The sequence below is a fragment of the Amaranthus tricolor genome, chromosome 4 (genome assembly GCF_026212465.1).
Source record: "Amaranthus tricolor cultivar Red isolate AtriRed21 chromosome 4, ASM2621246v1, whole genome shotgun sequence".
Taxonomy (NCBI): domain Eukaryota; kingdom Viridiplantae; phylum Streptophyta; class Magnoliopsida; order Caryophyllales; family Amaranthaceae; genus Amaranthus; species Amaranthus tricolor.
This window is the reverse complement of record NC_080050.1, coordinates 22,505,738-22,522,164: the sequence shown is the minus strand read 5'-3', so window position 1 is coordinate 22,522,164 and position 16,427 is coordinate 22,505,738. Positions and strand designations below refer to the sequence as shown.

At 37.9% G+C, this 16,427-nt stretch overlaps 1 protein-coding gene across 1 annotated transcript; it reads right to left on the bottom strand.

The window, feature by feature from the left end:
* Positions 1 to 6,672: 6,672 nt before the first annotated feature.
* LOC130810847 (uncharacterized) lies at positions 6,673 to 7,518 on the bottom strand. The gene has a single exon (XM_057676972.1). It carries the CDS (start codon positions 7,516 to 7,518, stop codon positions 6,673 to 6,675), a length of 846 nt encoding a protein of 281 aa, XP_057532955.1.
* Positions 7,519 to 16,427: the final 8,909 nt, after the last annotated feature.

Genomic DNA, 16,427 nt, shown 5'->3' with positions numbered 1-16,427 from the left:
AATCTTCACATTTTCTAACAGATCTTCAAATTTCTTCAAACAAGGTACTCGAATTTTCCTCAAATTTTTGAATTTCTTCGAACTGTTTTTCGTGTTCTTAAATTTGTTAGTTTAAGGCTTTGAATTTGTTTATGAAACTAGTCTTTATTCTGTACAAGTTTCGCCTGCTACTTTATTCTGATTGTGGTTAATCTGGATGTCTCGGCTACAAATGAGACGATAGCTAACAAAGACATCAACCCTACTAACCTGACGAACTTCCCTTCTTTAGTTGTATGTAAACATATTGATAAGAGATCATTGGTAGATGATTCACGTGAAAGCAGTTCAATGAGAATCACCCCTCATTATGCGTCAATAAAGGCCGACGATGAATCATCTGTATCCCCTATATATACACCAGAGATGATGAAATCTGCTCCTTGGGAAGTAAGCATTGCTTGCTTCCTAAATTACTTGCCGAGAATAAATCATGATCTAGAAGGGTTATTGTATGCAGATATGGAAAAGATCGAAGAATCAGCCGAGTTGTCTGGAAGAGAAAGTGCGGCGTCGGTGCCTCCTCCGTTTTATATTTCGGGCGGTGGGCCCCTTAATTATTTTATTGATTTACAAACCAAGAGGGACTTGGATAAACAACGGAATGCTATCTCTCTAAAGTGGGGGTTGAAAGATGATTACAACATAATCACTCCGGGGAATTATGACACCGTTAATGTTTCCCCCACCGCACTGTATAGCTGTATATCTTCCTTCCTTTGAGTTGGGGCTTAGATTTCCCCTTCATCCCTTTGTTAGGGAAGATTTAGATATTTTAAATATTTATGTGCCGGAATTATACCCTAACGTGTGGGGTTGTTTGGTTGCGTTTTTGATACTCTATAAAGTTTTGGCCGTGCCTCCAACACTCACCGCCTTTAGATACATTTTTAGGGCTCGCCTGTGTAATTCTAAATCGTACGGATGTGGATGGGTGACCTTCACTCATCGTCGTGGGCTGAAGATAGTGGTATAGGACTAAATTTGCCTATTTGTACAGTTCTAGAGGGTGGAATATCAAAACCTCTTTTGATATCAAACCCAACCTTTCGGGTTTCAACAACGGAATCCCGCAGTGCTCATTCACTGACGCGGTGATAATAGAATATGCGAAAATAGACGTGCAATTGGGAAGGAAACCCATGAACGTTCAGCTCTATTGGATACCCGCTCGTTCTTGCCTTTTTTATCATATGTTTACTCGTTTCTGACTTGTGATTTTTCAGGGGATGCTAAGGAGAATCTGAAGACTAAAAACTCGGACCTGATGAAGAAGTGTAGTTTTATGAGATTCGCTCATGGGGCCATCCAAAGGGCCGCAGAAAAGCGCTTGCCTCTTACTCCCATGGTATATATTGATGTTTTTTAGTGAACCATAGGGAATTCTCTAAATTTTTCTTTCGTAGGATTTGGTGACGACCGAAAAGGGGTTGGATGAGGTGCCCAGCTAAGGAGAATCTAAGAGGATGATTCCTCCGAAGAAGAAGGAAGCGAAGGAGAAAAAGGAAAAGGAAGAGAAGAAGAAAAAGAAGAAGAGGAAGAGAGAGTCTTCTTCTTCTAACGCCGAGAGTGCCACGAAGACAGCTTCTGTGGACACTATCAGGATTGTTGTATCTATAAAAATCAGGTCAATAGAGGGGGAGGTGTATAGCCCTCAGGGAATAGTGATGCATGTCTCCTGTAAGGGTAAAGAGAAGGTGGGAGATTCAGTTGCGGCCCCTGAGTCGCACGTCGGAGAGGTGTATCATCGCCGAGAAGTCTTGCCTTTCCGACATGACACCCTTTTCACTGATTTGGGACATAAGAGCATGATAACCCGATTTAACAGGGCGACCTCGCACTTAATAAGCAAAGTGGACGTCGATCACCTGGAGTCCCTGCCTCCCAGCGACAGAGTGCGCCAGTTCCAGGCTTCCGCGATTGAGGTAATATCACTAATCTGTCTTTTTACCTTTAATCAGCAGCGCATGGAGTTAAATATTTCGTTATTTTGCAGAATTTCTTAAGGTTGTCTTTCGAGCTGAGCTTAAACCGCCAAAGCGCCACGGATAAGGAGACCCTAGTGGCCTTAACCTCCCGCTGCGATGAGCAGAACGAGGAGCTCAAGAAGCTTCGAGAAGATCTTGGTGAATTGCAGGGCTTAAAGGAAAAACATTCTAAGTGCGCTGAATTAAAGGAGCACTTAGTTAGAACTGAACAATGGCGAGAGAGGGCCAACAAGCGGCTGGAGGAGACCATTGGGAGCCTGGACGCAGCCTCCAACATGTCTGCCACCCTTAGTCTTGAGACGGGGCGCCTGATGGATATTCACTCCAAGTTGATTTATCAAAATCAATCTCTTGTAAAGCAAGTGTGGGACGATCTGGATAAATTCAAGGTCTATTAATCGCGGCTAAAGTGTACAAGCTCCGCTCGGAGAGACGGGCCAGGATAGCGAGGGATTGGTTGACGTCGGATGAGCCTGAAGCGTCAAGATATCCCTGAGAACTTGGCGCTATCTAAGCTGGAGAGTTTGTGCTTAGACCTCTCTAATTTAATAATCGATGAAGAAAAAAACCTCCAGAGCTTGTCCAGAGAGTTATCTGAGATCGAAGTGGAGCCGTTTAAAATTGAAGATTTCATAAGCTTCACTCCGAGTCTCGACGCGGGAGGGGTTAGGTCTCCCAAGCTGCTGCATCACGAACCCTGAGGAAGATGTTGACACCTTTTTGAACGATGTTTGAACATTCAAAATTGTAATTTGAACTTGTTGTAATGGCCGATGTATGGCCGAGTATTTTTGGGGGTCTGAACATTCAGAATTTTTAATTTGAACGATAATTGCTTGGTTGTTTGAATATTTTATCCAGATAGTCTGGTAACGTTCTGCGGAGGATATATTCGAAATGCTTTGAATATCGTTATGAATCCTTCTTTAGGTGCCCGACTTACAGACCACGGATTCTTGTCGACAAAATAGAAAACACTGATTTCAACAATATCACTTTAATTAATTTGATAACACGTCTTGACTGATACTTGAATAAGACAAGTGATTTGTTGCACGTCTTGACTGATACTTGAGTAAGACAAGTGATTTGTTGCACGTCTTGACTGCTACTTGAATAAGACTAGTGATTTGTTGATACTGATGAATTTTTGATGTTGTCTGTAAGTTTCTTTGTCCTATTTTATCTTTGGCCTCTTGCAATTCTTGTTAAATGAAGTATTTCTTCAAGTGATCTCCATTCCATGGGCGGGGTAACCTCTTCCCTTTCATATCTTCTAATTCGAACGTCCCTAGTTTGATGGCGTGGATAATTTTGAATGGGCCATCCCAATTGGCTCCCAGCTTTCCTTTCGCTGCTATCTTGCCCGTAGCTTCGATTCTGCGGAGGACGAAGTCGCGAACATGAATACGTCTGGTTTTGACATGACGGTTGAAATTGCGAATTATTTTTTGTTTTTGGGCTATCGACTTTAATAGTGCATTTCCCCTTGTTTCTGGTAATAAATCCAATTTTTTTCTTTTTTCTTGTTCTTTCTCGCTATGTGAGTAATAGGTGACTCTTGTGGAGGGTATATCGATTTCCACTAGAAGTACGGCTTCAAACCTGTATACCAGGGAAAAGGGGGTATGTCTTGTTGCTTCTTTGATTGTTGTTCGACTTGCCCAAAAAATGCGGGTAGTTCTTCATCCCAAGTTCCTTTTGCCCCTTCTATTTTCTTTTTGATGTCGTGCGTTTGTTGACTCGACTTGGCCGTTAGTTTAAGGTCGAGTTACTGAACTGAATCGGATTTGAATGTTGAACCTGTCGCAGTACTCTATTTTTTTCTTACTGACGAATTGTCTTCTATTGTCTGTAATGATTACGCGAGGGATGCCATACCTCGTGATAATATTTCGCCATATGAACTAACAGACTTTTTTATCTGTGATGGAGCTAAGGGCCTCGGCTTCCACATACTTGGTGAAGTAATCTATAGCCACAATAACAAACTCTCATTGTCCCTTCATAGGTGGCAAGGGGCCAAGGAGATCTATACCCCATTTGTCGAAGGGTAAGACGGCTTGAATAACTGAAAGGTATTTAGATGGCTTTCTTCCTATCTTTGAGTGATACTGGCATTGGGGACAACGTTTGATCAATATTTCGACATCGCTCTTGAGGGAGGGCTAGTAGTATCCACTTCTAAGGACCTTGCCTATTACAGTTCGTACTCCTTGGTGTATTCCGCATCCCCCTTCGTGTATTTCGCCAAGGATGTATTTTCCTTCTTCAGGGGAAACACACTTCAAAAGGGGATGTGTGTATGATTTTTTGTAGAGCGTTCCTTCGTGGAGTTCGAACCATCTGGCCTTGTTTTGGAGTAGTTTTGCTTGACTTTCATTTTGGGGGAGTGTTTAATTTTGCAAGTATCTGATGTAGGGTTCTATCCATGTTTCTGATCTATCGATGGTATTGACCATGAAGTTAATACTGGGGTTAGGAAGCACTTCCCAGACGATATCACGAGTCGTGGATGTTTCGGCTGAACTGGCAAGTTTTGCCAGGGAGTCGGCTTGTGCATTTTGGGATCTTGGGATGTGAATCAATGTGAATTTGTCAAATTTCTTGACAAATTCAATTACTTGCTGCAAATACATTTTGATGCTATCAACTTTAACCTCGAATTCCCTGTTTACCTGCCCGACAATCAATTGGGAATCGGAGAAAGTGGATAGTGTTTTAGCCCCCGCTTCATAGCCGATTTTAAGCCCCAAGAGTAGTGCTTCATATTCTGCTTCGTTGTTAGAGGCCGCAAATTCGAATCTGACCGCCCTTTCCATTCGAATCCCGACGGAAGATACAATTAGAAGTCCTGCTCCGCTTGCGGATTGTGTGGAGGACCCGTCTACATATAACTTCCATTCTTGGTTGGCTTCAGGTTGATGGGGAATAGTACTTTCGGCAATGAAATCAGCCAGGGCTTGAGCTTTGATTGCCGTTCGTGGCTCATACTCAATACCAAAGTCTGCTAGTTGGTTGGCCCAGTCACTGACGCGGCTTGATTTGTTTTTTCCTTCCAGAATCTTCTTTAAGGGTTGACTGGTTCTGACTGTGATCTGATGTGATTGGAAGTAAGGTTTCAGTTTTCTGCTTGCCATCACAACTGCTAATAAAACCTTCTCCACTTCGCTATAGTTTCCCTCCGAGCCTCAGAAGGCATGGCTTACGTAATATACAGGGAGTTGTTTCTTTTCTCTTTCAGCGACTAGTTTTCCTGACAGGGAGTATTCTGAGACCGAGACATATAAAACTAGTTTTTCTCTGTTGATAGGTGAAACTAGTTTTGGTAGAGAGGACATATGTTCTTTTAACTGGCTGAAGGATTCCTCGGCTTCGCTTGTCCATTCGAACTTGCTTTGTTTGAGAGTTTTAAAGAAGGGCGAACATTTTTCTGTTGATTTGGACATAAATCTCCCTAAAGCGGCCACACACCCTGTTAGTTTTTGAACTTCTTTCACGGATGTAGGAGACTTTCATATCTCGAATTGCACAAATCTTATCGGGGTTTGCTTCTATACCTCTCTCGTCCACAAGAAAGCCAAGGCACTTCCCTTCAGTGACCCCAAACACGCACTTGTCAGGATTAAGTCGCATTTGGTGTTTTCGGAGGGTTATGAATGTTTCGCGTAAGTCCGCGGCATGTTCAGACGCCTGCTTGCTTTTTGTGATCATATCGTCCACGTATACCTCCAAGTTTCAGCCTATCTAAGACTGGAAGTCCTTGTTGACCATTTTCTGATAAGTGGCTCCGGCATTTTTTAGCCCAAAGGGCATGACCTTGTCGCAGTATACCCCGGCACTTGTAATGAATGCTGTGTGCGGCTGGTCTTCTGTGGATAAAAGGATTTGATGGTACCCCGCGTTAGCGTCCATGAAGCTCAAAAGAGCGTGGCCTGCCGTGGAATCCACCAAGCGATCTATTTTCGGAAGAGGATAATCGTCTTTCGGGCATGCCTTGTTTAGGTCCGTGTGCACACCCTTCATTTCCCATTTGACTTTTTGACGAAGACGACGTTGGATAGCCAATCGGAGTATTTGCATTCCCAGATGAATCCTGCTTTCAGCAATTTTTCCACTTCTTCTTTAGCGGCCTCAACTCTCTCTTTCCCTTGATGTCGCAGGTTCTGTTTTACGGGTCTGTAGCCTGGTTTTATGTCAAGTTTATGGCACATAACGCTTGGTGGTATGCCAGGCATCTCTTCCGTAGAAAAAGTGAAGATGTCACGGAATTCAGCGACGGTAGCCAAGATATCCTATTTTACCGTCTCTGGAAGTTCTTTTCCTATCTTGATCGATTACCCCTCACACACCTCTATCTCCTCATATCATTCAACCGGGTGAGGCCTTTCATGTGTGCTAGGGTTGTCCATGTATACACTCATGACGGATGGAGACTTTTTTTCCCTTTCTCTTTTGTAGGGGATGACGGAAGTTCTTCGTTTCAAAGTGTTGATGAGGCATTGGCAGGCTGTTACCTGGTCTCCTTTAAGAATACCCACTTGTCCGTCGTCTTATTCAAATTACAATAAAAGTTGATGAGGTAAGATTGCGGCTTTGATTTTGTTGATGAGTGGGAGTCCCATAATGGCATTGTAAGGGAAGGTCAGATCCACCATCGTGAATCGTATGGGCATTGTTCTGCTTCTGTCTCTCTCTCCCACCCGTACAGGAGTATGATTCTTCCCAGGGGTATGACTTGATTTCCTCCGAACCCGATCAAGGGTTTATCGAGGGGCTGCAAGTGGTTTTCTTTGAACTTCATTTGCCTGAGGCATTCCATCATTATAAGATCTGCCGTACTTCCGGTATCCACCAATACTCGCCTCACCTTCATTTGCCAAATCTTGATTGTAACCACTAAAGGATCAGTATGTGATTGTTGCAACGGCTGGGAAGTAGTAGCATCGAATCTCATGATGGGCCCATTTGATGTGGTTTTTGGTGGATCTTTGAGCAGAGGATGAACGCTGTCTCTATCTGCGCAAATAGTAGGGTATTCTTCGGAGTAGCCGCCGAAAATCACGTTGATAGTTCCTTGAGTGTTGGAACTTTCGCGTCTAGCCTTATCTCTTCTGGGAGATCTGCATTTCGGGTTCCAAGGTCTTTTTTCAGTGTCGGTTCTTGTGCCATAGTCTTTCCGATTGATGAACCGTGTTAACTTCCCCTCGTCGGCTAGCTTGAGTTCACGACATTGGGCGAAGGTATGGCCATGTTCTTTGTGGTAATCACACCACAAATTGTAGTTGCGACGATCAGAGGGGGTGGTAGTAGGAGGTGGAGTTGGAAACTCGTCCCGGATGGCGAAGAATATGTCTTTCCTGTTCTTGTTGAACATCGGATCGTTACCTTCGTCGAGTAAGTTTCGTGTCCTGGTTTCCCCTTCCATGGCATACACATGTCTGGATCGTGGAGGTTTCATATCTAATGAGGGTTCCAGGCGACGTGGCATGTACTTTCCATTCCTCTTTGATGCCTCTTTATTTCATGAGGATTGATGGGAGGATATTGGATCCTTCTTCTCTGACCTTCGCTTTTTGGGGTCATGTGCCTAACATATCTCAGAGGCCGTGACATAGCTTTGACACTGTTTCATGGCTTCCGCGTAGGTCTTCACTTGACTTTCGACTAACTGGAACTTCATCTTTTAAGCCTTCATTCCATTGATTAGGGCATTTAAGGCGACTGATTCTTCTAAATTTGTTGCTTCCAGCACCACCTCATGGAATTTCTTTAAATTGCATTATGTTGAGCAAGTGGAAATTTGATTTTTCTTACCTTCTGGATGCTATAAAGTGACCTAGGAATTTGCTCACTAATTGGGCAAAAGTATGGATACTTCTCAGTAGAAGGGAAGTGTACCATGTCAAGGCTACTCCTGTGAGAGTAGTTGGGAAGAATTTGCACCACAATGTCGGATCGGTAGTGTACAACAGCATCAAATTTTTGTATGCCATCAAGTGCTCCTCCGGGCATGATGTTCCGTCGAAGGCCGCCATATTCGGGATCTTTATTTTCGCCGGGTTGGGGGTAGTCAGTACTTCAGGAGCCAGCAGGGAATTTATTGGCCTGGGATCTTAAGGAAGAATACCCCTGCAAGTCTCATTCCGCAGTGTTATGATGGGGCTGATGGGATGACTAGATCCTGTGAGTTGCGCTTTCTTCCTTTCTTCCCTCCTTTTGTCCACCAATGATTGAACGCTTTTGGATATCCTTTGCTTCTTGCTCTCCAGATAAGTATGGGCATCTCGGGAGGCGGTTTTGAATTCACCGTCTTGGGAATCACTCATGTTGAGGCTTCTATGGGTCTTGGATCTCTCTTGTCTTTTCTTATTTCTTTTGCTGGAACGTGACATTCCTGAGTTCCCATCCTGAGATTCGTGGGATTTCGGTATCTCATTGCGGGGTTCGATCCGTACTTTCAGATTCTTTATCTGGTCCGCCATGTCTTCCAATATTCGCTGTTGAGCGGGGTTATTATGATTTATGACGGCATGGAGTTGTTCGGAGAAAGTAGCAGTGAGGTTTCGTGCTAGCATGTCCAGATCACGGCGAGTCACAACTTGATTGTTAGCGTGACCCGCTAAAGTATCTGTATCTGTGTTGTGCACGGTAGCGGTTTGCGTTGGATTTCTCTTGGGAGCCATGACTTTTTGTTCAAGTTTTACAATGAGATCCCCACAGACGGCGCCAAACTGTTTCGATTATGAAACGAGGAAGTGCGAGGCACTTTGAATACTTGAGGCGGAAGTGTTATCGAGATCAGCAATCAACGGAATGAAAGTGACATGTATTCCTGCAGCGTAACACGTTAGTCTTGCCCGGGGGGTGATGTCCCGGAAAACCCCTCCGACGCTCAAGTTAGACCAGAGATGTGAGATTAATGAATAAACGATAATAAATTGAATGCAGGAATATGGATGTCTGGGTAGAAGTTGTTTGTATTTGGGTAGGTTAATAAAGATGATCGTGAGTAGGGTTTTTTGAGGAGTTTCAGTATGGTTTTTTTAACTGCCCGCTAATTGATGCTAGCTGCCTCTATTTATAATGGTGGAGAGGGAGTTATTTTTGGGAGAGAGTAGATCATCATGGGTATGATGGATGGTAGTGGGTAGTTACTTTAGGGTTAGGGAAGTTACTAACTTAATGACCAAGCAAGGTGGTTAAGAAGCTCAGAAAAAGCCCCTTTACCGAGAGTCAAGGTCAACTGAAAAGTTAAAGGGTATTAAGGTAATATAATTTTAATAATTAAATAAATAAATGAATGAATAAATGTTACCATAACAGGATAATTGTTTTTTGTAATGTAATGTTCTATAATTGATGTTAATACTTTTATATGGGGATTCTTGTTAATTTATTGATAAAGTTCTTTTCAATGTTACAATACTGAAAATTAATTTTCAAACCTTCATACTTTGATTAAATAAATTCATTATAAATTTGGTGAATTGTAGGTATTCTATTTGTTGTGTATATTTAGTTAGTTGTTTACTATTCAAGGTTAACGTGGGTGTTAGTTGCAGGCTTTCGGATAGTTGCAGGTTGCTCTCTCTTTGAAGACCCGTTTTGAGCCGAGAGACTCTTTGACCGCACTCTCCTAATGGGTATGAGCTACTATCTCTCTTCCCTCCCCAGACTCTGACCATAGTTGTCTATGGGCGGAATATACTAGGGATGATAATGATGTTATAAATTTGGTGAAAATTTTCAATAATTAATAATAATTTGATAAACCTTAAATTGATCATAAAATATATGGAGTTTTGACTTGTTTTCAATTAATAATTGGTTCGGATTTATAACAGTTCGATTAAAAATTGGTTCAGTTCACAAAAGTTTGATTAAAAATTGATTTTGTCACTGTTTCGGGTAATTTAAGTTAATAGAAATATGTCGGTTATAAAATTGGTCGCAAATCAGATTTAGTCTTGCAATTTCCATTTATCAATCAGTTTAGGAGTAACTTCAGTTCGAGTAGTCACTTTGGTAGACCTTAAAAATAACATGATTCAGGTTTATAATTATCTATTTGATTCGGGGTTTTGGGTCGAGTCACATTTGAACAACTCTAACATGCGGGTTTTTAAAAGGCTAATATTCTAATAGGGTGGTTCAGCTATATATTTATAAAAGCAACAGAATATTTTTGAATAAAAAAATTAACAGTGATGAATGATGATGGTGGTGTCAAAGTGAGAGGGTGTTGGGGTCACAATGTCTCTTAAAGCTGAAGTAATGCTAGCAGAGCATAACACACAATAAGGGAACACTTTCTATGTGAGGAAACATTAGTGGAAGCAACTCTATTTTCCTTACAAATATGACTAATAATTATTATCAGAAAAAAAAAAGAAAAAAGATTAAGACTAATAATCTTATTAAATAGAAAATGACTTTAGATCAAATTAATTATAATCAATGGGTAGTTATACAAAAAAGATTATGTTAGATTTATGATTTTGAAAATGTCTGGTGGAAAAAAAGTTGGATTCTTCTTGTTGGCTCCTTACTTTTCTTTTCTTAATCACAGCTTGGTGCAATATCAGTTAAAAGTAGTCTTTATGTACAATTTGGCTATTATGATCAATTGGGTAGGCCCTCCTCTCCTTAAATCCTGAAAAAGAATTGAACTATGAAAATAACAACCCATTTTTAAAAGTGATCATAAATTGTGATCATAATTATGAATCCACAACTAATTTTTAAGGAAAAACTAAAAGCAAAAGGTTTATATTTATTTAATTTTGGATTATAAGAGGTATTTATAGGCGGCTTATTTTTAAAATCTACCAACAAGTCTAAATTTTTAAAACATTGTCTGTGTTAGAAGGTTCACTTTATTTGACGCTATCCGCCTTTTTCTTAACAAGAGGATTCATGAGCAAACTATTTTTTTAAAATAAATATATAACTATTTTTAAAGGTTTTTATTATTTAGAGTACAATTTACCAATAAAAAGAACATTGTTAATTTAAATATGTGATTTGCTCACATATTTTTAATAATATTTGTAAGATAATAAAATAAATGGCTCTACATGAGCATTTATACGATAAAATAAAGTTTTTCAACTAAATAAAAATATACTAATTGGCGGATAAGTTTAAGTGTGAACATATAGATGATTGTTTGTTTTTTCTTGATTACCCAAATACGCAATTGTAATATGTGAAAATTGAAAGTAACAAGGAGTTTAAAAGGATCTTTTTAATAATTACTCCTAATAAACAAAATTTAAATTAAGATATGTACATATAAAAAATAAGCAGAGCTTACCTATGAGTAATTTTCTGTATCGCAACCGAATTGCTAACCTTAAACAGACGTGTTTGGCTCGCCCATACTTTTTTTTGAATATGATGTACAAACTCGCCCATTTTTGATGAATTATTAGTACAAATACAATGATTCATTAAATCAAGTGCACTTTGTAGTTACGTGATGTTAATGGAAATTTGATATTTTTTAACGGAATTTGTAAAATTAAAACCTTATTGCTATTAAATGGAAAAAACTTAACATAATACTTTCACTAGCATTTTGCCAAACCACAATACTACCATATAAAATATCGCGATAAAGCAAAATATACAAGAATATAACTAGGTTCCTTTACTCAACATATTAATATCATTAATCTTTCAATGCATAATGACTATTTTTTGTTAAAGTAAAATAGAATACTTAAAAACAACTAATCATATGACCCTTTTATTCAAATAAAATGTTATATATTTTGATTTAGTATATTCATAATTGTATCCTAATAGGATCTAGTTATATACTCACTATTATTCTACCTATTAGTCCCATTTATTTTAATACTGTTTACTTATCACTTTTAATTTGTATTTTATTTTTAATATATAAGTTAAGATATAGTTATATGTAATCTTATTTGATTCATCTTAATATAAAAATTATTAATATTAACTTTTATAATTTTTAAAAAAATCAATACTAATATTTTGTTATTAAATAATAATCTTTATAATATTTGTAATAAGTTGAAATGGTGCAAGTATTATGAATCTAAGTTAGTATTAACGTGTTGGACGGTCATGAATCATGATGATCCTTAGTGGCACCTCAATAGGCACACTAAGTCTGTATTGGGATTCCCACAAAGTGAGAATATAAGAAAACGCTAATGGGATGCAATTTTTCCTTGTGATATTTGCATCAAAATATGAATACTTTTGTATACTCCTACCAGATTTACATAAAATAAACAATATGTTTTATTTGTATACTGTATACTCTGAGCATTTTAGAGTGGATTAGTACTTCTTTAGTCCTATGATGAATCACAAATTTTATTTTATTTTCGTGTTTGCGACATTTCGATTATTAGTATTATTTATTATTTAATCTTATTTTATCTATTATACATAATGGCTAATGTGTAAGAAAAATGTAGTCAAGTTGAATCTTATTAACTTTTTATAATTTTTAAATATGTATATAATTCAATATACTTTAATAATATAATTTTGAATCGTCTAATTATATTCTTTAACAATATTAACTTTTTATAATTTTTAAATATGTATATAGTTCAATATATAAATGATCAAAATTATTATAATGATTAGGGTTTGATTGTATTTCACTAGAATTACAAAGAATAGGATAGCCTAAACTAAGGCTAATAAGGAAATTACATACAAAAATAAAATACTTACATATTTATCAAATCTATCACACCCCACAGTCGAATCAGAAGGTTTACAAACGAGATTGGACATGTAGACACGAACTTCTCCACGTTGCACCTTTTCTCGAACAAAATGAATACCCATTTCATTATGTTTGGTGCGTTAATGGTGAACGGGATTGCGAGAGAGATAAATAGCACTAACATTGTAACAATAAACCATGGTGGCCTTAGTGACCGGACAATGAAGCTCAAGGAGAAGATTACAAAGCCCACAAGTTTTAGAGACAACATTAGCAACACCACGATATTCAGCCTTAGCACTAAATTTGATATAGTTAGGGGTGTGCAAAATTAGACCGGACTGGACCGGTTGCATCCGGTCTGGGCTCCGGGTCTTACTTATTCCTCATTCCGGTCCGGTCTGGTCTAAGCCCGAAAAAATCCGGTTAGACCAGATGTATATAAAAGTAATATTGAAGAGGAATAATATTTACGATTTTTATGTATATACTTATCTAAAGGGCTTTTCTTATTTCTAACACAAAATAATTTTTTAACTCAAATATTTTAATTTTATAATAATTAATTCACTAAATTATTTTTTAATCTTTCATTTTTTTAATTTACTTTTGGTATCATAAATTGCTTTTGGTCCAACCGATCTAAACCCGTACCCGACCGGGAGAAAATCGGGTTAGATCGGGACCAGACTGGATGGAACCGGTTCGGTCTATAGTCTTACCATATTTAAAAATCCGGTCTTTCGGTCCAATAGGCTTTAGCCGATCCGGTCGGATTTGGACCGGTGCACACCCCTAGACATAATAGGTTGCCTCTTGGAACACCAAGAAATAAGATTGTTATCGAGAACAACACAATAATCGGAGGTGGATCGACGTGTATCAGGATAACTACCCCAACCATCATATGTATATGATAGTAAAGAAGAGATGGAAGAATGGTACAACTGATGACCAAAATAAAGGGTACCTTTAAGATATCGAAGGATGCGATAAAGTGCAGTCATATGTTCATCTTTCAGATCATGCATGAAGAGATAGATATGCTGAACCGCATAGCAGATGTCAGAATGAGTGAAACAGAAATACTGTAGTGCACTAACTAAGCAATGATATAAAGTATGATTACAGGCAGAATCAAGATTCGGTCCTCTAGAATACTGTGCTATGATGGTAGGATCCAGCTAGTTCGTAGTATTATTGATGGGAGGAAAAACTTTAGGGCCCAATTTTTTTGCCTCCCTAAAGCTTACTAAGATGGTAGAAGATGTGTGCCGCTCCTTCATCTGGACAGGATAAGAGGGCTTATCTAAGAAAGCAGTGGTTGCGTGGAGCCAAATGGTGTTACCCTATGCTAAAGAAGGATTAAATCTGAGAGATATGTACAATTGGAATAAAGAGACTATGCTCAAGCACTTATGAAACCTAGCTCGAAAAAATATAACCTTAAAGGATGAGATTTTGAAGATGAACAAGTTGAATAAAAAGAAGACTGATCGAGTTAAGCTCATTGTTGGAGTTTGGACCGAGATGAACTACAGCCTTTGAATACAGAGCAATAAAAAGGAAGTTGTCAAAGGCATTGTTGTCAAAGAGATGCTTGTAACTAGATAGAATTTTTATTTTTGGGGTTTTCTTAGTGCTTTGCTCTCCTTTTTATTTGAGCGTAGGCTAGCTTAGGGGTTCTCGAGTTGAAGTTAATTTCCATCTTGAGCTTTGTTCATCCTTTCCTTTTTGGTATATAATACAAATTAATTGGAAAAAAAGTAGGATTATGATAAAGAGCTCCAGAAATAACACTGAGCTTGCTTGTGGTTTCAACCGACGTAAGGCTTATAGTAGTCATACCAACACTATCTAGAATTTCAGAAGCATACTTAGTTTGAGAGAGAAAAAGACCCTTGGTATATTTAGTAACAACAATGCCTAAGAAATAACCGAGGGAACCAAGATCCTTCATGGAAATTTCAGAAGTGAGCTTAGCCATGATAAAGAGACAAAGAGCATTAGTAGAAGCACTAAGAACAATATCATTCACATACAATAATGAGCAAGCAACATCTAAGCCATTTCTACATATGAAGAGAGAATGATAAAAAAAATGCTATTTTTGAACCGAATAGTAGACACAAAATCTGCAAACTGCTGATACCAGGCCCAAGGAGCCTGCTTAAGACCATAGAGAAACATAGACGACACATATAATCGGGGTGAGTAGCACTACGAAAACCCAAAGATTGATGCATGTAAACGGTTTCATTTAAGCGACCATGAAGAAAAGAATTTTTGACATCAAGCTGATGAATAGACAATAACTTACCAAGATCAATACTCAAAAGAACTCGGATACAAGTAGGTTTAACAACCAGGCTAAAAGTCTCATTACAATCAATGCCATCCTGTTGGAATTTGGAATTTCCAACTAAATGAGCCTTATATCTCTCAAAAGACCCATCTAAGTTAGTTTTATCCCAAAAAATCCATAGAGCACGAATAATATTGACATTAGTGGAACGAAAAACAAGATTTCAGGTATTATTTTCAATCTAAGCATTAAATAATACATTGGATTGCGTAAAAAGTCAAATATAACAAGTATAATAGAACGGAAAAAGTATTTACTTCGAAATCATCATCATCATCATCCTACCCAATGTATTCCGCTCATAGAAAAACTATGGACGCAGTCTTGGGAGGAAAGGACGGCAGTAACTCATACCCATAAAAAAGAGCGCGGCCAAAAGAGTCCCCCGGCTCGAGAGAGATAAGATGACGTAGCTACACGGGAAAGATAAAATGAATGCATATAGATAAAATTTGAAATATTTATATTTTTATAATAATTTTATATTTCTTCAATGTTTAACCATATATAAATTTTTTCACTTTTAATCATATCCACTCATTTTAATTATTACTACAATTTTCATAATAGGTGTTTTTATTGGTGGGTATTGCATTATGCAATATCAATAAGACTGAGGTAGTACACTTCTTGTCCTCTTTTTTCTTTGATTTTGCATCAAATAAAAATAAGATATTTTTAAGAAAATATAGATATTTGGTGATAAATAAAGAGAAAATAAATTATATACGTAAAATTAAAATAATGAAAAATAAAAAAATTATAAAATAAAAATAATATTAATTAAATAAGAGATATAAAAAGTATTATTCTTTTTAATAAAAAACGATTATCAGTACTCACACCACGCTCAAATTGTTTAAAAAGAAAGGAAAGAAAAGAGAATTGGTTAATACTCAAAACAGGTGTTGTTAATAAAAAATGTTGTATAAAGAATTAAGTATTGCTGGTCAGCATATAATGAATGCTCAACAGTTTTGGACTAAAACTGATTATCCCAATGTCATTTGACATAATAAAGGGGGGATACTACCGACAATTTCAAGTTAATCATGCCACACTTCGTACCTTGTTATTTTAAATGTAATTTCTCCATTTCATGTACTATTCATTCATTATTATTAGTTATAATTTATACTTCCTCCGCTCCATTTTAGTTGCTACATTTGCATGGGCACGGGTATTAAGAAAAGTGATTGACTTACACTGTAGCTGATTGTTTACTTTATAGAGTATAGTATTTTATTATTGTTAATTGAAAAAGAAAAAGGAAAAATAGGTTGTTAGGTTACTTTATAGAGTATAATATAGT

Excerpts from the sequence above, each read along its gene's own strand:
- LOC130810847 (XM_057676972.1), bottom strand. The coding sequence starts at position 7,518 with ATGCCACGTCGCCTGGAACCCTCATTAGATATGAAACCTCCACGATCC.